Source organism: Electrona antarctica (genome assembly GCF_951216825.1).
Source record: "Electrona antarctica genome assembly, chromosome: 2".
Classification (NCBI taxonomy): Eukaryota; Metazoa; Chordata; class Actinopteri; order Myctophiformes; family Myctophidae; genus Electrona; species Electrona antarctica.
In genome coordinates, this window is record NC_136807.1 from 13,737,427 (window position 1) to 13,760,468 (window position 23,042).

The window sequence follows — 23,042 nt, forward strand, 5'->3', positions numbered from 1 at the left end:
CCAGTTTTCTGAAATAAATATTTTCACGATTTTTCAAAAATAGCAGACCTACAAGCTCGTAGCGCGCCACTCGGTGGCGCGCTATGAGCTTGTAGATCTGCTATTTTTCAATAGCTAAATTATAACATAATGTTTAAAACACCAAAAGGGGTTCCCGCCCAAAATGGGTTAACTGTCTTTTTGCGCAGATCACGCAAACCTCAGCAAAAAGAAAAGGACAATATCGATGGCCTCCAACTGTAGTTGTCACAATGTTGGAACAACATAACATTACAACATTGTGACAAAGTTTAATAACACCAACAGTAGCACATCATCAAGTCATAAAAACATAAAGCTGGCGGCTCCTGAACCGCCACTAGTACTCACGGTCTAGTGATTTCGTAAGGCTAAAGGTTCCTCAGGCCCAGACAGAAATGGGCAAGACAGCTTTTTCTGTCAATGGCCCAACTTTGTGGAATTAACTCCAAAACTCTTTAAAACTGAGCTCCCTGCCATCCTTCAGTCAGTTCAAAGGAATGCTCCAGAACATTTTTCACCGTGATTGCTCCTGCTTCAATTGATTTATTTTACTGATGGTTGTTCTGTATAAAGTTCCTTTGTAATTTATCATTATTTATAATGTGTTGGATGTATTGTTTTTTGACTGTATTTTGTGTATTGTAACCTTGGCTACGTTGAAAATGAGGGCTTGCCCTCAACTGTATTTCCGATTATAAATAAAGGTGATGATGATGACGACGGTGGATTGCACAAACCAGAGTAATATAGTAAGAGAGTGGCGACACTAGCGTTGACTCCCATTGTAACAATGGAATGCGGAAGTGCTCATTCTATCTCAATGGGATAGTTCCAGCCATAGGAGCAATGTTTGGAACTATAGGCACCCGCTTTGCGGCGAGATCAAAGCGTGTCGCCACTCCCTTACTACTCCACTCGACTTTAGTCATGGGAAGCCAGTGACATCCTGAGACCTCAAACTGTGTCGAGGTCATGGATTCAGAGCTTGTAGAAATTGGGTACTAGGTACAGGAGCCACAGCCTAAGACAAATCATTCTAACATGACAGACCGTACATCCAAACAGAAAAGTCTTACCTGATTGTATTAAACAATGTTAAACAACATTAAACTCTCTTCGCTACTTGATTTGCCATTGACTTTATGCATGCGCATAGCCTCTATTCATTCATACGGCTGTCGGCTTTTAAAACAAACCCCTCCTCATTGATATTTCATCTATCGTAAAATGACATCATTACGGTGATGTGCAACAGTGGAAAAAGTTAAACCTCTGCAGCAACAGCATAGGAGCGAGCCTTCCTTCATGGTTAAGTCAGTGCTATATTTTCTATGTTACAAGGCTTCTAAATTCTTATACTGCAAAACAAGGCTGTGTGCAAACAAAACCATGTCCATTTTGGCATGATATTCCATTACTTTCTATATTAAAAGGATGTTATAACTGTACCCTACTGCCTGGATTGAAACTCATTGTGCAGGGAACTGTGGCCGTGTAAAATGTACAATATATATATATACCATAGTCGAGAAGGAAAAGAACAAAAAAAAGATTTGTTTGACAATCTGCTCAGACAGTAGAGACAATAAAATTCATAAAAGCAATGAACATAATAGTACTATCCTACTTTACCAACAAGCTCTCTAGCTCTTGTACAGTAGCCTAGAATTAGTACTCAGGATATGACATGACACTTCACGTGCAACATTTGAAGTTCAATACACCGTCTTAGTGAACGCCATATTTCAATGTGTGAGATTATGCCACGGGTGTTTTTAAAAGGCAGAGTAAGTGGAGGAGGAAGGAGAAGACAGCTGGAGCAGCGCGGACAGTTCAAGCATTTTTATTTAGGTGCTGGTACAAAACAAATACATGACGCTTCGACGTACACAGACATCATCAGAGCCATTTGTTTTTTTTGTATTTAGCGCCTAAATAAAAGGCTTGAACTGTCCGCGCTGCTCCAGCTGTATTCTCCTACCTCTGCTCTTGTGATGCACCGGGAATAGCCGCTCCAGGCTTGTATTGAGGCGCGTTGCTAGATTCCCTTTGTGGCCGAGTTAAGTAGAGTCGTAAATGCTTTATAACGATGTCTGAAAACTCTATGAGTGGAGAACAGGGGCCCGACTCCACTGAGAACAGCCCCTCGGTCCCTCAGAGTAAATGTGACCGACGTTCTAGCAGAGTTGACGGGTCAGGCCCGGTGGGCTTTGTACAGCAGAGGGTACAGCAGGTTGAGGAGCAGGGCCAACATGGCCACCAGCGTCCCGAGAGCGAAATATCGCACGCAGTCGTCGTCAGGATAGTCCATCGTCCTCTGCCTGCGGTGGTGGTGGTGCCGCCTCGCCTGTCCCTCGGCCGTGTCATGTTCCTCTTGCTCGCCTTGCCGCGCCGCCACCGTCCTCCCGGCCTGCCGCCTCCGCGGCCCAGCGCGGAGGAACAGGCCCCGGGGGCCTTCGCCTTCGGCCAGAAGACCCTCCTCTTCCTCTTCCTCCAGTTCCCGCCATATTAGTGAGGCCTGCGATTGGCGGAAACCTGTCGTCAGCTTCTGGGAACAAGGCGTGGTCTGAACACACTAGGATTACATTGACAGAGGGATACACAACGTTCGGCCTACTACCCCAGAGTGTCAATCATCGCTACGGTACACAGTATAGGCCTACTACCCCAGAGTGTCAATCATCGCTACGGTACACAGTATAGGCCTACTACCCCAGAGTGTCAATCATCGCTACGGTACACAGTAAAACAATATAAACGTCTTTCACAGTACATTTTTGTCAGTATTATAATGGACCGCAGACTGCATGAATGCACAAGTGATCGCCAATAAACGATTCCTCTCGATTCCTCTCTGGCTAATTGTCAGCAGTATTTAGACGGACAAAGACGTTGTGGAGGCAGTTCACATGATCACCTAAGTTAATACATAGATGGACACACATAAACCACATTGTACAATCACACAGTACAGTGTGTGTGTGTGTGTGTCTGTCATAATGTAACCCCAACACAGTAACAAAGTGCAGTTCAGAAGGAAAAGGTTTGTTTGAACACAAACATAACTATGTTCCTTTGGTGCACAATTGAACTTATCTCTCTCACACGCTCACTCACACACACACACACACACACACACACACACACACACACACACACACACACACACACACACACACACACACACACACACACACACACACACACACACACACACACACACACACACACACACACACACACACACACACACACACACACACACACACACACACACACACACACACACACACACACTATTGGTTTTAGGAATCAAGGCACCCTTATAAAGTAGGGGGCAGGGGAGTTGAAGCGAGTCAATGTGTGATTTAATTATAATCAGTCGATGCAACCTGAACCCACCCCAAACCCTTTCCACATCTTCTAGCTATCGGCCACTAGGGGCACCGCTGATAGATGCAGACGTGTGAAATACCTTCTAAATCATGACAGTTTCTGAAAACCCTATGATTCTATGTCAGTGGTTCTCAAACTATTTCATGTCAAAGACCCACAGAATTATATGTATTTGACAGCCGACCCCAATCTGAAAATATGTTGTTCCAGGGACCCCCCAGAAGCAAAGATTTGAGTTAAAAACGTTCGCTCTGAAAGAATATATATTCAAAGATTTGCGCCACATTTTCACGATTTTTCAAAAATAGCAGACCTACATGCTCGTAGCGTGGCACTCGGTGTCACGCTATGAGCTTGTAGATCTGCTCTCCGGAGGATACATCCGCCGATAGCTTCTCTGCCTTACGTTGTGACCAGGCTTTTCTTTTAGCTTCTCTGCCTTACGTTGTGACCAGGCTTTTCTTTTCGCAGATAAGTAAGCCTGGGACCGAGGCTACAGGCGGCGGGGGTTGTGAGAGAGAAGCCATGTTTGGCCAAATGGAAATGATTTTGTTACTGCCTCGAGCCTCTTCAAACTACTTAACCCACTGCCCGCCAGGATTAATTATCTCTATTAATCTATTTATCGAGGATTGCCAAGTCCCTTAATTTGTTTTTTTTCCTACATTTTGTTTAATTATTATAATTTCAAAAAATTAACAAAAACATTCCCAAAAAAGCTAATGTTTTCATGAATTAATACCAAGTATGAATTAATACTAAATCTCCCGAATAAATAAAAGAAAAATCTAAGAAATTCCATAAATGAGAAAACAAAATGTAGTGAAAAGAAACGTAGTGAAAATAGCCGATCTACAAGCTCACAGCGCGTTGCTTCGCGTCGTGTTGTGAGCTTGTAGATCTGCTATTTTCACTAAGTTGGGTCCCGGGTAGGGATGCACCGATTTGGAAATCCTTGGTCGATACCGATGTTTAAAATAACAAATTTAGCTGATAGCCGATACCGATACCGATATTTGTCTATTTAGCTTTTGGTGTTATAATATTTCCCCCTTTTGTGCGAGGGGAAAAAATACATGCACTATATATATTGCTCCGATAATGTGATCGGCAATTTACACTATCTGGAGAAGCTGATCTTTTACACCATTTAAGTGGTATAAATGTCAATCAGATATATAGTATAACATCATTTTGCATTTTTGTGACAGGCCTAAACATTCTCCCCTTCCTCCCCACACACACAGGAACAGTTTTGACGTAGGTTTTGACATATAATAATTTTGGAAATATTAAAATTTGCAACATTTCACAAGATCAGTATCGGTATCGGACCTATCGGTATTGGCCCGATCATGAGAAAAACAATCAGTGATCGGGTATCGGTCCCAAAAACACCTGATCGGAGCATCCCTAATTACGGGCTATAAAGGTTGGGGGAACCACCACTGGTGACGGTTAATTAATCAAACTATTTCATGTCAAGGACCCCCAAGATTATTATGTAATTGGCTGCCGAGCCCCATCTGAAAATATGTTGTTCCAGGGACGCCCCCGGAAGCAAACGATTTGAGTAAAAATGTTCGCTATGAAAGAGCTCGTAGATCTATGAGCTTGTAGATCTGCTATTTTTCCAACAGCTAAAGTACAACATAATGCTTAAAACACCAAAAGGGGTTCCCGCACAGAATGGGTTAAGAGAGGAAGGTCGGGCTTACGGGCTAAAAAGTTGGGTGACGGACGGTTAATTAATTCACCTGGCTGGCGGCGGCACCGGCAGACGTGGGCGACTCGGCCCCGAGCGGTCCCAGGAAGCGCGGCGGCCGCTCCACGGGAGAGTTGCGTCGGCGGTAGAAGAGGACGTAGGCGTAGCGCGTCACCACCTGGCTCTCCTCCACCATGGTCACCGTGCTGTCGTCAAACAGACGCCAGCCTGGGAGAGAGCGATAAGAGAGGAAGGTCAAGGAGAACCACGATGAACACGTTGGAAGGACAGTCAATTAGGCTCTACGCACACACGCCATTTTGGAAAGGAACTTGGGCCCCTTCCTTACGGTCTTGTATTACCGATGATACTTAACCCATTTAGACCTGAGGACGATTCTACAAATGTCTTCTGAAGGAAGGCGCAGAGGCGCGGACAGGAGGCCAGACTCACCCACGTCACTCCGCTGGCTGTTCTGGGCGCTGGGCGTGCGAGCGTAGGCCGTGTAGTGGCCCCCGATCATGCCCCCGTAGTGGTTGATGACGGCGTACAGGTCGTAGATGGGCGGGTGCTGCAGCTCGTCCTTCTGGCCGATGCAGAACTTACTCAGGTCCAGGTTCCTGGAAGAGGTATAGAGAGAGAGATAACCGTTATCGAGTCTATCTCTAGAGCGTCGCAGTCCCGCCCCTTTCATGACGACACCAGGCCCAGGAAATAATTCCCAATGCATTTTCCCCATAGACATTTCAAAAAGTATTTATTCAAAGACCTTTTAAGCGTCGTACAAAGCCAACACGATGTATATGAACAGAAGGCTGCTGTACTTTATACCTCATACTAAGCATTTACAGTATGAGGTATAAAGTACAGCAGCCTTGTTTTCATAAAACAGAAAGATTGGGTATTGGGTAAGACTGATGTTATGTATCTTTCAGGACCTTTCACTGCTTCGTCTCAACCATTACTCTATGCCTCTGCTCTCAGCCACCGCGGTGGATATTTTGACATTCCTTTTTTTCTTTCTTTTTGGGAATGTTGCCACTACTGTTGGAGCAGCCATAAACTACACCGGTTCATCTCGATGTTCTGGGCATCTTTGTAATGTTAGTGTTAGTAAAAAGCAGGTAAAAGATTAACGTTTGAGGCAGACTAACTCAGTCACTCTACAGTTCACTGTAGTAGAAGAGGTGCGAGTTTACCCCACAGCTATGTCGGCTCCACCTACAGGAAATACGTAAGCTGCGACCATGAGACCCGTTTCTGAATTCGTCTATAGGTTCTCTCTATTCCAGGTTCCTGGAAGAGGCCACGAGGACAGAAACAAAGTCAAAGTCGTACGATTTTTCACACACGTTACCGCAGTGAAATTTGTTCTCCGCATTTGGAGCGGTGAGTCGCAGCCAAGGAGCGGTGAGCTGCAGCCGTGCCGCGCTCGGGAATCATTTGATTAGTTGATTTGACCCCACAATCCAACCCTTTGATGCTGAGTGCCAAGCAGGGAGGCATTGGGTCCCATTTTTACAGTCTTTGGTATGACCCGGCCGGGGATCGAACCCCCGACCTCCCAGTTTCAGGGCGGACACTGTAACCACAAGGCCACTGTCTGGAAACGGCGAAGGGTTGAGATATGTGTGAAGCATCAACCCCATTGAGACCAGAGACTAGATTCTACAAATGTCATCTATAGAAACAGTCGTTTTTTGATGTTTTTTATTTTATTTGTATTTCTTTTAATGATTTAGAATATACTGTACATGGGCGACTGGCGACCCGGGTGTCGCATGCTTCCAAAAAATATTTTTTGAATACTGTACATACTGTACCCCAAGAGAGGTTCCTGTCCAGAAGGGTTAGAACACCAAAAGGGTTAATGTGGTTAATATCAGAATACTGATATTGATTTCATTAATTCATTAAGTCAGTCTATATTTATAGCTGAATGACTAGTATCAAAATGTTCTTGTCTTTTTTTATGTCCAATGTATTTGCATTTTAGTTCATAAAGTTAACATAAGTACAACTAAATGCATTTGAAATTAAATAAAAAGTATTATTTTTAGGGTTCCAATTCAAAAACAGCAAAACATTATTCAGGATTTCAATTCAAATATAGCACAACAAAATAGCAGATCTACAAGCTCAAAATGCGTCGCTCAAAATGCGTCGCTCTGCGGCGCGTTTTGAGCTTGTAGATCTGCTATTTCTTTGCTGTGTAGTGCTCCATCTTCAGAGTTGCCCACCCCTGATTTAGAAGACATTTGTAGAATGCTACATACATGTGCGCGCGTGTGTCGTGCGTGCACGCGCACGTGCGTGCGTGCAGTACCTGACAGGGAAGTCGACCATGTCGTTGATCTTGTCTCTCCAGATGAAGCTCCTGAAGGAGAACCGTTTGAGCTGGATGATCAGCACGTTGGGCAGACGCCACAGCAGCAGCTGCTTGGAGGCCTCGCGGTGCTGCTGGCACTTTGGACAGTACCTTTAGAACCAAGGAGAACACACACACACAAACAGACACACACACCGCAAATTAGACACAAGCTTGGAGGCCTCGCAAGTGCTGCTGGCACTTTGGACAGTACCTTAGAACCACAGAGAACAGACGCAGCACACAAGACACACACCGCAAATTAGACACAAGCTTGGAGGCCTCGCGGTGCTGCTGGCACTTTACCATGCCTCCTCGGGGGCCACATAATATATTAGATCCTTTACCATGCCTCCTCTCGGGGGCCACATACTACATCAGATCCTTTACCATGCCTCCTCGGGGGCCACATACAGTAATATATTAGATCCTTTACCATGCCTCCTCGGGGGCCACATACAGTAATATATCAGATCCTTTACCATGCCTCCTCGGGGGCCACATACAGTAATACATCAGATCCTTTACCATGCCTCCTCGGGGGCCACATAATATATCAGATCCTTTACCATGCCTCCTCGGGGGCCACATACAGTAATATATTAGATTCTTTACCATGCCTCCTCGGGGGCCACATACTATATTAGACCCTTTACCATGCCTCCTCGGGGGCCACATACTATATTAGACCCTTTACCATGCCTCCTCGGGGGCCACATACTACATCAGATCCTTTACCATGCCTCCTCGGGGGCCACATACTATATCAGATCCTTTACCATGCCTCCTCGGGGGCCACATACAGTAATATATTAGATCCTTTACCATGCCTCCTCGGGGGCCACATACAGTAATATATTAGATCCTTTACCATGCCTCCTCGGGGGCCACATACAGTAATATATTAGATCCTTTACCATGCCTCCTCGGGGGCCACATACAGTAATACATCAGATCCTTTACCATGCCTCCTCGGGGGCCACATACAGTAATACATCAGATCCTTTACCATGCCTCCTCGGGGGCCACATACAATAATATATTAGATCCTTTACCATGCCTCCTCGGGGGCCACATACAGTAATATATTAGATCCTTTACCATGCCTCCTCGGGGGCCACATACAGTAATATATTAGATCCTTTACCATGCCTCCTCGGGGGCCACATACAGTAATACATCAGATCCTTTACCATGCCTCCTCGGGGGCCACATACAGTAATATATTAGATCCTTTACCATGCCTCCTCGGGGGCCACATACAGTAATATATTAGATCCTTTACCATGCCTCCTCGGGGGCCACATACAGTAATACATCAGATCCTTTACCATGCCTCCTCGGGGGCCACATAATACATCAGATCCTTTACCATGCCTCCTCGGGGGCCACATACAGTAATACATCAGATCCTTTACCATGCCTCCTCGGGGGCCACATACAGTAATATATTAGATCCTTTACCATGCCTCCTCGGGGGCCACATACAGTAATATATTAGATCCTTTACCATGCCTCCTCGGGGGCCACATACAGTAATATATTAGATCCTTTACCATGCCTCCTCGGGGGCCAGCACCTCGGGCCTGGTGAAGAGGTTGAGGCACTGCTCCAGGGTGAAGTGTCCGGCGCGGGCCGTCTCGCTCAGGGATCCCTGGTCCTCGTCTGACTCCAGCTCCTTGGAGCGCACCAGCACGTACTCCTTCAGACGCTCGTTGTTCTTCCACACCAGCTCCAGGGTGGCGTCCTCGGAAAGCTCGGACAGCAGCACGTCCTCTGCGAAGGGGGAGGGGGGGAGACAAGGTTATTATATAGTTCAGTGCTTCCCAAACCTTTTCATGTCAAGGACCCCCAAATTCATCAAAGAGGGTAGGAGCGCACACCAAGAGTAGGGAGGTGCTGACCACGGGAGATATATTTTAAAAAGGGAAGGAGAGGTCGCACAAACAAAAGTCCCGATGCCAAAAAAACGTTTTATTTTACCAACGTTACCCCCATAAGAGAAGATTTTTACGGCTCTGGCAGAGATTCTCAACCCGTTTAATTTCAAGGACCTCCAGGTTTGACATGCATTAATCTACGAACCCCCATTTTAATGGCATTTCTATCACTGGGACCCGCAATTTATATTGTAAAATGAATGTTAATATGCACAAATATTTTCTCTCAATTCACAGATGCTTTTGATGTACAAACGTCAAACTACCAGCATGGTTAGATTATCTTTATTAAAGGACATAGAATCCATGTACATACACTTCAATCGTAGCCTATTGGCTTTTCATCGTAACTTTCAAAAGGGTATTTTGTACCTCTAGTCGGTCAAATTCAGAATTCTTCAATCAAACTAACCCATGTGAGGACCTGTACACTTTCAGAAGGCTAATGAAGAACTTCACAGGGTACACATATAATAAAAAAATCACACCTGTGTGAACTGAGTGGTGCAAGGTCTTATATAGCCTGATCAGCTGTGGTCTGACGTAATGTCAGTGGTGTCACACACTAACCATAGCAACCATGCTCCCTTTTTGAGTGGACAGGTACACGAACATACAGACAAAGCTGGTTATTGGAGTGGTTTGCACCACTCAAAAAAAGGAATTGACAGTGAGGTGGACTCTGCCCTTTTTTTACCTTTCTCTTCCACTTTCTGTTCCTTGCTGTTGGAGTCCAGCACGGAGATGTAGAACTGACTGGCGTGGCCGGAGGCCGCCTCGCTGGGTTGCTGGTACCCTGTCACTGCAGCTAGGGAGAAGAGACAGAAGAGAGGGGTGAGGTTGCTGGTACCCTGTCACTGCAGCTAAGGAGAAGAGACAGAAGAGAGGGGTGAGGTTGCTGGTACCCTGTCACTGCAGCTAGGGAGAAGAGACAGAAGAGAGGGGTGAGGTTGCTGGTACCCTGTCACTGCAGCTAAGGAGAAGAGACAGAAGAGAGGCGTGAGGTTGCTGGTACCCTGTCACTGCAGCTAGGGAGAAGAGACAGAAGAGAGGGGTGAGGTTGCTGGTACCCTGTCACTGCAGCTAGGGAGAAGAGACAGAAGAGAGGGGTGAGGTTGCTGGTACCCTGTCACTGCAGCTAGGGAGAAGAGACAGAAGAGAGGGGTGAGGTTGCTGGTACCCTGTCACTGCAGCTAGGGAGAAGAGACAGAAGAGAGGGGTGAGGTTGCTGGTACCCTGTCACTGCAGCTAGGGAGAAGAGACAGAAGAGAGGCGTGAGGTTGCTGGTACCCTGTCACTGCAGCTAAAAAAAACAGACAGAGGGGTGAGGAAATGCAAGGTAGACGTAGACGATAGAGCATTGGTATTCAACCACTTTCATATCAAGGTCCATTATCTATTCTGCATTTGAGCCACGGACCACCATTTGATGGCATTTAGCCTCTCGGAACCATGCTGTATTGACGTTGGTGCCGTTAGGAGAGATAACAGGCAGAACATTGATCAAAAATAACAATTCTTCTACATTCTCTAATTCTCTAACTTCTTGTAAATTAAGAAATGTAGATGCTTAACAATAGTTTTACTCTTGAGAGCGACAGCGTACAATGAAACCATTTGGTTTCATTTTAAGCTCTCAAGAGTTAAAGATCTAGGGTCCATTTTGGTTCATATAATTTAGCTCGGGGACCACCTGGAATCCCATGGAGGACCACTGGTGGTCCCCAGACTACTGGTTGAGTGGTAAGGAATGACTCAGAAGTTCAAAGCTGAAATGAGATGTGAAATGAAACAGCAGAGATGAGGCGGTGTTGAGGTCGGCGGGGCATTTGGTGGTTTTCTCCTGTACCTTCTGGCCGCACCGCCTTCTCACAGGACGTCTCCTTCTCGGCCAGGGGGTCCTGGGAGGAGCAGCAAGAGGAGGAGGAGGTGGGGGTCGACGACGTGGGTGGAGGTTCCGAAAACCCTGAATCCGTGGTCTTGGTGGTGGTGAGAGAGGTCTGGGAGGCGGAGAAGGAGGAGGGTTCTGGATCCCTGCAGGCAGCGGGATGGAGGGCAGACTCGGGCACCAGAGACGGGCCCTCCGGGTCTGAGCCCTCCGCTCCCACAGCAGCGCTAGTATCGCCTACGGCCTCCTTGTCTCCTGGCCCCAGGCTCTCGTCCCCCCCTGGCCCCAGGCTCTCGTCTCCTGGCCCCAGGGTCTCGTCTCCTGGCCCCAGGCCCTCGGGGGCACTCGACGACATCGGGAGGTCCGCCCGGCACTGCGACGTCTCCGGGGAGGACCTGCCCGACTGGAAGGGAGGCTGGAACACGTTGACTGAAAACCTACGGAGAGACAGAGATGACGTGGATGAAGTCACATTGACTAGTGCCAAACTAATCTGACACACACACACACGCACAGGACTGGCATGGCCTAAAATATTCGTATTCACAAGACTCAAAGTAATATCACATATATTAATTAAGAACTAATAATTAATTATTATAACTAATAATATATTGGTGATAATATATTACTAGTGGTACCGTACCTGGAGTAACCCTCCAGCAGCTGGGTGAGACGGGCGTTCGTGAGGCGGGACTCGGGCACGCTGACCAGGAAGGGCAGCCCCACGTGCTCCGAGTTGGGTCGACACAGGCCCTTATGCAGCGGCCAGTGGTTCCTCTGACACGCTCTGAGGAGGAGAGTAGACATTAAAGGAGTGGACACAGGCCCTTATGCAGCGGCCAGTGGTTCCTCTGACACGCTCTGAGGAGGAGAGTAGACATTAAAGGAGTGGACACAGGCCCTTATGCAGCGGCCAGTGGTTCCTCTGACACGCTCTGAGGAGGAGAGTAGACATTAAAGGAGTGGACACAGGCCCTTATGCAGCGGCCAGTGGTTCCTCTGACACGCTCTGAGGAGGAGAGTAGACATTAAAGGAGTGGACACAGGCCCTTATGTAGCGGCCAGTGGTTCCTCTGACACACTGAGGAGGAGAGTAGACATTAAAGGAGTGGACACAGGCCCTTATGCAGTGGCCAGTGGTTCCTCTGACACACTGAGGAGGAGAGTAGACATTAAAGGAGTGGACACAGGCCAGTGGTTCCTCTGACACGCTCTGAGGAGGAGAGGAGACATTAAAGGAGTGGACACAGGCCCTTATGCAGTGGCCAGTGGTTCCTCTGACACACTGAGGAGGAGAGTAGACATTAAAGGAGTGGACACAGGCCCTTATGCAGTGGCCAGTGGTTCCTCTGACACGCTCTGAGGAGGAGAGTAGACATTAAAGGAGTGGACACAGGCCCTTATGCAGCGGCCAGTGGTTCCTCTGACACGCTCTGAGGAGGAGAGTAGACATTAAAGGAGTGGACACAGGCCCTTATGCAGCGGCCAGTGGTTCCTCTGACACGCTCTGAGGAGGAGAGTAGACATTAAAGGAGTGGACACAGGCCCTTATGCAGCGGCCAGTGGTTCCTCTGACACGCTCTGAGGAGGAGAGTAGACATTAAAGGAGTGGACACAGGCCAGTGGTTCCTCTGACACGCTCTGAGGAGGAGAGTAGACATTAAAGGAGTGGACACAGGCCAGTGGTTCCTCTGACACGCTCTGAGGAGGAGAGTAGACATTAAAGGAGTGGACACAGGCCCTCATGCAGCGGCCAGTGGTTCTACTAAATGTCTTCTAAATCATGACAGTTTTCAGAAAAAACCTCATGATATGAACTTTATTTGTATAGCGCTTTTAAAACATTGCTGCACAGAGCAATATTAAAAACAGCAAGAAACGACAAACAAACAGTAACAAAATGAAAATAGCACAAAAACCAATGACAGGAATGTCATGTACAAATGGCTATAAAACAGTTAAAAACACTGTAAAGGTGGGTTTTCAAACGTGACTTAAACAGGGGGACAGATGGTGCTACCCTTATGTGCACTGGAGTGCGTTCCACAGTCTGGGTCCATGATCCTATGTCAGTGGTTCTCAAACTATTTAATGTCAATGACCTGTTCTGGATATAACACAGTTAAAGGCGCATTCAGTGATTTGGGTGATTTGGAAAAATACCCGGTCCACCCGGTAACAAGATGTGCACATGCACACGCTCTACAGTGGGGGAAGTACAACAATCCAACAGCATGTGCACCAAGGCCCGCCCCACTCGATCATGATTGGAGGAAGGCCCCTCTCATCCTGATTGGATGAAGGCTTTGCCACCCAAAGCCCAAACCGAAACTAGGGTTTTTTGACCCCAGTGGCTCACTGGGGACAGGGAGTAACTCCTTATATGGTCAGCACACTTTATAGTAGGGAGGATTATCCCAAAAATAAGAAAAATAAGTGATATTTGAATTAAGTGAAATCACTGAATATACCTTTAAACAACATAATGAGACAGACACAATTCAGAGTTTCAAAGTATTAGAATCTTGTATTCGAATACGGAGCCAGCGTCAATCGTTACAATGGAACACCATACTGACTCAACACAACTCAGTCAGACTTCAGCTTCTAGTAGGTGGGTCTTAACACATGAGACAATTGGAAGACCCCCCAGTCAACAAGTCACAGGTCAAATGTCAGTAAAGACAGAAAACAGCTTCTCATAGTTTAGTTTCCCATGAGTGATTTGATCTCCTTAAATGTATAACTTAAGTGTATTCCACATTTCCTCGACAACCCCAAAAATTATATGTAATTGACCAAAATGTTGTTCCAGAAATTTTGTCCGCTATATGGGCCTATAGCTCTAAGTGGGAGGCGGTTCAACTCACTGGTTGCAGTAGCCTATAGCAACTTTTTCATGTTAAGGACCCCCAAATTGACACTAATTAGCCTGCGGACCCCTATTTGAAAATATATGCCAGGGACCCCCATAAGAAGAGAAGATTTTGACAGCTCTAGCAGTGATTCGCAACCTGTTTAATTTCAAGGACCCCCAGTTTGACCTTTATATTAAAATCAATGTTAATTCAACTCACTGGTTGCAGTAGCCCACGCGGTAGCAGCGCGTGCAACGCTTCATCTTATCTTCGTCAGACAGAGGAGGTTTCATACAGGCTGCGCACTTGGTGATGGGGATACTGGGGACCTGGAGCCTCTGCAACACACACACACACACACACACAAGGTCCTTTCAGATACGCAGCGATGAAGGTGCCTAGTAATTCATTTTCAATGAGACCTGCGTTGGTTAGTTTTTTTTACACGCTGAGAAGTCGAGGGGGGCGACAATGCAAGCTTATTTACATGGGACACTATGGACTTTTCTACACTACAACAAGCGATTACACCGTTTTTAAAGTGGATTTTCATGACAAGCAACTCAGTGGTCGGTGCACTGGCTGATCAAAGGTAACTTTAACCAACTTAGTGGTCGGTGCACTGGCTGTTCAAAGGTAACTTTAACCAACTTAGTGGTCAGTTCACTGGCTGTTCAAAGGTAACTTTAACCAACTTAGTGGTCGGTGCACTGGCTGTTCAAAGGTAACTTTAACCAACTTAGTGGTCGGTGCACTGGCTGTTCAAAGGTAACTTTAACCAACTTAGTGGTCAGTTCACTGGCTGTTCAAAGGTAACTTTAACCAACTTAGTGGTCGGTGCACTGGCTGTTCAAAGGTAACTTTAACCAACTTAGTGGTCAGTTCACTGGCTGTTCAAAGGTAACTTTAACCAACTTAGTGGTCGGTGCACTGGCTGTTCAAAGGTAACTTTAACCAACTTAGTGGTCGGTGCACTGGCTGTTCAAAGGTAACTTTAACCAACTTAGTGGTCAGTTCACTGGCTGTTCAAAGGTAACTTTAACCAACTCAGCGGTCGGTGCACTGGCTGTTCAAAGGTAACTTTAGCCAACTCAGCAGTCGGTGCACTGGCTGTTCAAAGGTAACTTTAACCAACTCAGCGGTCGGTGCACTGGCTGTTCAAAGGTAACTTTAACCAACTCAGCGGTCGGTGCACTGGCTGTTCAAAGGTAACTTTAAACATAGGCAGTCTAGCCAGAAAGACGGCCGTAAATTGTCGGCATTAAACCTGTTAACGCAGGCGGTGTCGCCTGGATCAACGACTCCAGGTCTGCTCATGAAGGGCGTGACGACACTCAACACAATCCAGGTCTAGTCAAGTCGCGGGCACGAAACGAGCACGCGTGCGCCAATTTCACGGGACCACGCACACGTAAATACTCTTGCGTTGTGGTCCCCTCGACTTATCCGCACGTAAAAAAAATAATAACCATCCCTCCTTACCTGTTGCACCCTGAGCACCACAACCCTCTCCTTGGCCAGCTCTTTGGACAGAACCTCGAAGCAGAACAGCATGTCGGAGGACGACACAGTGTCCAGGGAGTGGCACGGCAGGAAGACGCGCTGGAAGCGGCTCTTCACCACCTGTGGGCAATTAGAAAGACCTGAGACCCCCATGAAGACCTGATCTGCTATTTTATCAACAGCTGGTGAAAAGCTATAAGGTGACACAGACGCGTTCCAGGTCTTAAATGGGTTAACACGAAGTCAGTGAGTAAACAATTAAACCTGCAATCATTAATCACATGGCGCCTTACCTCCGCCAGCCTGAGGTTCTCTGGTTTGACCCGAACGCTCCTGGAGATAGAGTCTAGCACCTCCGCTGTGCTGGCGTTGTCCTTGCTCACGCTGACCAGGAACTGAAAACACAATCAATCAATAGTTTATGTCAAACCCAGGGAGATCCATCACACACACACACACACACGATGCAAGAAGTGGAACGAAGAGTGATTTGAACACATCTGCTGCTAAAGATGAATATACTACACTGCCGTCTATCAGCGTCCGTGTTGCGCAACGACAAACCGGAAGTCAACGGTCTGCCAGCATAATGGTTAGTTATTGGTCATTGACTCCAACGTTAGCCGAAATCTTCCCATCCTTTTATCTCAGAATCTAATCCCAGATTCTAATTCAAAACGGGCTTTATTGACGGCCAATCGCGGTGCCAGTCGCTCATCATGCCTACGGTGGTCTGAGACCCTGCCGCGATAAGAGTGGTCATCCATGAGCTAGCCTCACCCAGCCAGCATGCTTTCTGGTCTAGAGGTGGCGTGTAGCACATGGAGCAACGTTGGGATAATATTGGTTCACCGATCTGCCGTCCCTCCCCTCCCTGGTAGAAAACAGCGGAGAAAACTGACGTCACCATTATTTTATTTGGCGTGACGCCCACTCCCACTCCTAGACCAGTACATGTGTCTCGTTCCCCTAGGCTTTCATTTTTGAGCCGAATGCGAAAGGACATAAAAGCCTGAGTACCCAGGCTATCCATGAGCTAACATCCATAACACACATAAAGGACATAAAGGCCTGAGTACCCAGGCTATCCATGAGCTAACATCCATAACACACATAAAGGACATAAAGGCCTGAGTACCCAGGCTATCCATGAGCTAACATCCATAACACACATAAAGGACATAAAGGCCTGAGTACCCAGGCTATCCATGAGCTAACATCCATAACATACATAAAGGACATAAACGCCTGGGTACCCAGGCTATCCATGAGCTAACATCCATAACATACATAAAGGACATAAAGGCCTGAGTACCCAGGCTATCCATGAGCTAACATCCATAACATACATAAAGGACATAAACGCCTGGGTACCCAGGCTATCCATGAGCTAACATCCATAACATACATAAAGGACATAAACGCCTGGGTACCCAGGCTATCCATGAGCTAACATCCATAACACACATAAAGGACATAAAAGCCTGGGTACCGAGGCTATCCATGAGCTGACATCGTATAGCGCGCCACTCGGTGGCGCGCTATGAGCTTGTAGTATAAGCTTGTAGTAGTATAAGCTTGTAGTAGTATAAGCTTGTAGTAGTATAAGCTTGTAGTAGTATAAGCTTGTAGTAGTATAAGCTTGTAGTAGTATAAGCTTGTAGTAGTATAAGCTTGTAGTAGTATAAGCTTGTAGTAGTATAAGCTTGTAGTAGTATAAGCTTGTAGTAGTATAAGCTTGTAGTATAACAGAATGCTTAACACACCAAAATGGGTTAAAAAAGGCTCATGATACCTAATAGCCTCGGCAAACGAATGGACACAGACTGAGAGGAATGACGGCGGAAAACGGACATCCTACTCGTCTCACCTTGATGGGCTTCTTGTGAGGTTCTTTGGCAAAGTAGAAGACGGTGAGAACCTTCTGTTTCTGGGGCAGCGGGACGGGGAGGTAGAGGAAGGGGTCGAAGGTGATGGACACCTGCGGGACCGAGGAAGGAGAAAGATGCCAGTAAGTAAAGTGTGTGCGCGGCGTCAGTGTTGATTTCGTCGACTGAAAATATGACGAAAAATGTTCGTCGACTGCCTTTTTTCACTGACAAAAACTAAATTAAAACTAAGCTATGATGACTTAAACTAAGACTAAATATACTACATTAAAACAAATAATAACTAGACTAAAATGTTAGGAGGGGGGGGGGGGGGGGACTAGCGGAGAAGAGATAATTTTGCGTTTGGTTGCACTCTGAAAATAGCTGATCTACAAGCTCACAACGCGTCGCAATGTGAGCTTGTAGATCGGCTATTTTCAGCATGGAACCAAGTGTAAAATCAGGGCGTTTACGACTCCACCAAAGCCCGCCAAACACACATTCATGTTGTTAGTCGACAAAATCAACTGTACGATTAGTCGACTAAAATCATATGATATTCAGAAATAGCTCTCAAAATCAACACTAGTGTGTGTGTTCATGTGTGTGTGTGTGTGTGTGTGTGTCTGTGTGTGCGTGCATTACCTTGGAGCACATGGGGCAGACCAGCTTGGATTTGAACTGTCCCTGGAAGAGGTCCACTATGAAGGAGTCGTTCCTCATCTTGTGCCTCTGCCATGCCTCCTCTGCCACCACCTGCACCCAGCACAACAAGCAGTCAAATCCCTCCCATTCTAAAAAACATGCCTCCTCTGCCACCACCTGCACAACAAGCAGTCAAATCCATCACATTCTAAATAACATGCCTCCTCTGCCACCACCTGCACAACAAGCAGTAAAATCCCTCACATTCTAAAAAACATGCCTCCTCTGCCACCACCTGCACCCAGCACAACAAGCAGTCAAATCCCTCACATTCTAAAAAACATGCCTCCTCTGCCACCACCTGCACCCAGCACAACAAGCAGTCAAATCCCTCACATTCTAAATAACATGCCTCCTCTGCCACCACCTGCACCCAGCACAACAAGCAGTCAAATCCCCCACATTCTAAAAAACATGCCTCCTCTGCCACCACCTGCACAACAAGCAGTCAAAACCCTCACATTCTAAAAAACATGCCTCCTCTGCCACCACCTGCACCCAGCACAACAAGCACAGTCAAATCCATCACATTCTAAATAACATGCCTCCTCTGCCACCACCTGCACCCAGCACAACAAGCACAGTCAAATCCATCACATTCTAAATAACATGCCTCCTCTGCCACCACCTGCACAACAAGCACAGTCAAATCCATCACATTCTAAATAACATGCCTCCTCTGCCACCACCTGCACAACAAGCAGTCAAATCCCTCACATTCTAAAAAACATGCCTCCTCTGCCACCACCTGCACCCAGCACAACAAGCAGTCAAATCCATCACATTCTAAATAACATGCCTCCTCTGCCACCACCTGCACAACAAGCACAGTCAAATCCATCACATTCTAAATAACATGCCTCCTCTGCCACCACCTGCACAACAAGCAGTCAAATCCCTCACATTCTAAAAAACATGCCTCCTCTGCCACCACCTGCACCCAGCACAACAAGCAGTCAAATCCCTCACATTCTAAAAAACATGCCTCCTCTGCCACCACCTGCACAACAAGCAGTCAAATCCCTCACATTCTAAACAACATGCCTCCTCTGCCACCACCTGCACAACAAGCAGTCAAATCCCTCACATTCTAAAAAACATGCCTCCTCTGCCACCACCTGCACAACAAGCAGTCAAATCCCTCACATTCTAAAAAACATGCCTCCTCTGCCACCACCTGCACAACAAGCAGTCAAATCCATCACATTCTAAATAACATGCCTCCTCTGCCACCACCTGCACAACAAGCACAGTCAAATCCATCACATTCTAAATAACATGCCTCCTCTGCCACCACCTGCACAACAAGCAGTCAAATCCATCACATTCTAAATAACATGCCTCCTCTGCCACCACCTGCACAACAAGCACAGTCAAATCCCTCACATTCTAAAAAACATGCCTCCTCTGCCACCACCTGCACAACAAGCAGTCAAATCCCTCACATTCTAAAAAACATGCCTCCTCTGCCACCACCTGCACCCAGCACAACAAGCAGTCAAATCCCTCACATTCTAAAAAACATGCCTCCTCTGCCACCACCTGCACAACAAGCAGTCAAATCCCTCACATTCTAAACAACATGCCTCCTCTGCCACCACCTGCACAACAAGCAGTCAAATCCCTCACATTCTAAAAAACATGCCTCCTCTGCCACCACCTGCACAACAAGCAGTCAAATCCATCACATTCTAAATAACATGCCTCCTCTGTCACCACCTGCACCCAGCACAACAAGCAGTCAAATCCCTCACATTCTAAATAACATGCCTCCTCTGCCACCACCTGCACCCAGCACAACAAGCAGTCAAAACCCTCACATTCTAAAAAACATGCCTCCTCTGCCACCACCTGCACAACAAGCAGTCAAATCCATCACATTCTAAATAATATGCCTCCTCTGCCACCACCTGCACCCAGCACAACAAGCAGTCAAATCCCTCACATTCTAAAAAACATGCCTCCTCTGCCACCACCTGCACAACAAGCAGTCAAATCCCTCACATTCTAAATAACATGCCTCCTCTGCCACCACCTGCACAACAAGCAGTCAAATCCCTCACATTCTAAAAAACATGCCTCCTCTGCCACCACCTGCACCCAGCACAACAAGCAGTCAAATCTCTCACATTCTAAATAACATGCCACCTCTGCCACCACCTGCACAACAAGCAGTCAAATCCCTCACATTCTAAAAAACATGCCTCCTCTGCCACCACCTGCACCCAGCACAACAAGCAGTCAAATCCCTCACATTCTAAATAACATGCCACCTCTGCCACCACCTGCACCCAGCACAACAAGCAGTCAAATCCCTCATTCTAAATAACATGCCTCCTCTGCCACCACCTGCACCCAGCACAACAAGCGGTCAAATCCCTCACATTCTAAAAAACTATTCTTCTAAAAACAGTTTTCAGAAAAAACCCTGTTTCCATGTCAGTGGTGCTCAACCATTTTCATGTCAAGGACCCCAAAAATGATATGTAATTGGCCGCTGACCCCCCCCCCCATCTCAAAATATGTTGTTCCAGGACCGTTTGCGCTGAAAGTATATATTCAAAGATTTGCACCACATTTTCATGATTTTTCAAAAAGATTGCAGATCTACAAGCTCGTATCGTGGCACTCGCAAATGGATTCTATTTGATCAACTCACTTCCTTGTTTTCCGACACTGCTGCAGCCCTGCAGCTGGGCAGACGCAGCCAGAGCGAACTTATGGAATACTTTTGTTGTGTTTTGGGTCAATGTATTAATTTATGTAGCCATGTAATAAGCGGGATAATATCTGGCTAGGTGGTCATTGTCGGGATATAATTCACCTTCAGGGAGTTTAACTCCCTGTCGGTGAATTATCTCCTGACAATGACCACATAGCCAGATATTATCCCTTACATAATGACCGTGCTACAACAGCAGGTGGTTGTTGACTTGTTCCCCACCTCGTCCAGCCGTCCGTCCGAGTCCACGGTCTCCGTGTAGGGCTTGTTCTGGATGCGGTTCAGGTCCTCGTGGAGACCGTCCAGCAGGAAGGCCATGAACTCCTGGGCGTCGTGCTGGGCGTAGCCCGTGAACTGACTGGCCTTACTGGCCACGATGGCCTGTAGAGAGGGAGAGACACATGGAGGACAAAGACACACATTAACTGACTGGCCTTCGATAGCCTGTAGAGGTTCGAACTGGCAACCTTGCGGTTCCCATCCAGCCACTCTACCCCTGAGCCACCGCCGCCATTCATTCCCGTAGCATAATGTTCCAAACTATAGAACTGTTGTCCCACCTTGAGTTTGGAGGGTTGGAAGGCGTGGTGCGTTCCCTTCCACAGAGCTCGGAGGAGCACGGCGAAGCCGATGGCCAGCCGGCCTCCCGTACCCAGAGGGTTGTTACAGTTGATCTCTGCCTCGAAGGCTCGGTCTGCAGGGACAGGACACACATTCAGAAGACACAAGTAACCCATTTAGGCCTGACGTCAACATTTACAAGCTCACAATGCGTCGCAGCGTGACGCGTTGCAAGCTTGTAGATCTGCTGTTTTCAGAAAGTGTAAAATCAGCCATTACGACGGCACCAAGGCCCCGCCGAAACACATTTTAGTCGACTAAATCACCTGTAGATTTGGTCGACTAAATTCTTATGATATTTAGTCGACTAAAACTAGACTTAACACTGAAACATTCCGGGTGACTAAAATGTGACTGAAACTAAATGAAAACTATTGAAGAGACTATATGACTAAAACTAAACATCAAAAACAACAGTGGTTCCTATACTGACTGTGGAAGTAATCCCTGAGCTCCCGGGTGTTGGACAGGGACTGGATGACGCTGTTCATGAAGCAGGTGTTCCCCAGGTTGACGAGGCCCGTGAAGCCGGGCAGGCACACCTTCTTCTCCTCTTCGTCCTCCCTGTGGAGGAGGCGCTCGCCGCCGCCGCTGATGGCGGGGGGCGCGTGCGTCATGGGCTGGACCATGCACGTGGGCTTGGGCTGAGGAGGAGGGGGCAACACACACACACACACACACACACACACACACACACACACACACACACACACACACACACACACACACACACACACACACACACACACACACACACACACACACACACACACACACACACACACACACACACACACACACACACACACACACGGGACGGACAGTGAGGACACACACAGGACAGACACACAAAACAACGGTGCCAATGATGCCACGTCGCGTGTTGATTCCGATCACAATTTTCTGTTTAACACAATCAGTGCCGGAAGTCCTTCAAAATAGGAGCTCTGGGGTGCCGGAAAGACATGGCCGATTTTACTCTGAAACCCACGACCCGGAAACAATCCGCTCAAAAAAGTTCTCTTTACATTGCTAGCTTATATTGCTATCGTTTTAATTTATACGATATATGATCCAAAAAGCGTTCATATTTTGCGGGAGAGACGGATGAGGAGCAGAAATGAAGCGCTAGTATATCGATCCGTTCAAAACCACGGAGAGCGCCCTGGATTAGGAGAGACGAGTCATTCTTTCTGCCGCGCTAACAGCTAAGCCAACGGTAAGCTAACAAGAGTCTAGAGTGTAGCATACGGTAGCCGAAATGCGAACTGACAAAAAAAATCTGAATATTCATATCTCGCCCGGCATCATTGAGGATGCGCTAGGACGTCGTATGTACTAGAGTTCTCAATCTCTGCCCGAACCCGGCCCGGCCCGACATTTTCGGGTGGGGCCGGGCCCAAAATGCACGATAATTAGTCGGGCGGGCCGAGCCTCGGGC

At 47.1% G+C, this 23,042-nt stretch overlaps 1 protein-coding gene across 5 annotated transcripts in view; it reads right to left on the reverse strand.

Moving 5' to 3' along the window:
* Positions 1-23,042, reverse strand: part of usp19 (ubiquitin specific peptidase 19) — a 60,626-nt gene that overhangs the window by 3,775 nt on the left and 33,809 nt on the right. For 3 of the 5 annotated variants that reach the window (XM_079496070.1, XM_079496069.1, XM_079496073.1), the window contains 16 exons: positions 22,035-22,245; positions 21,541-21,674; positions 21,203-21,361; positions 18,199-18,309; positions 17,553-17,663; positions 15,976-16,077; positions 15,662-15,802; positions 14,399-14,517; positions 11,965-12,108; positions 11,280-11,755; positions 10,128-10,238; positions 9,047-9,266; positions 7,449-7,601; positions 5,576-5,742; positions 5,175-5,350; positions 1,983-2,539 (listed from right to left, as the gene is read on the reverse strand). In XM_079496070.1, the coding sequence (XP_079352196.1) occupies positions 2,216-2,539; positions 5,175-5,350; positions 5,576-5,742; positions 7,449-7,601; positions 9,047-9,266; positions 10,128-10,238; positions 11,280-11,755; positions 11,965-12,108; positions 14,399-14,517; positions 15,662-15,802; positions 15,976-16,077; positions 17,553-17,663; positions 18,199-18,309; positions 21,203-21,361; positions 21,541-21,674; positions 22,035-22,245 (2,859 nt within the window). In that variant the 3' untranslated portion in view covers positions 1,983-2,215. Of the gene's footprint in view, positions 1-1,982; positions 2,540-5,174; positions 5,351-5,575; positions 5,743-7,448; positions 7,602-9,046; positions 9,267-10,127; positions 10,239-11,279; positions 11,756-11,964; positions 12,109-14,398; positions 14,518-15,661; positions 15,803-15,975; positions 16,078-17,552; positions 17,664-18,198; positions 18,310-21,202; positions 21,362-21,540; positions 21,675-22,034; positions 22,246-23,042 lie in introns of those variants that run through there. The other 2 variants (XM_079496071.1, XM_079496072.1) reach the window with 1 other exon arrangement.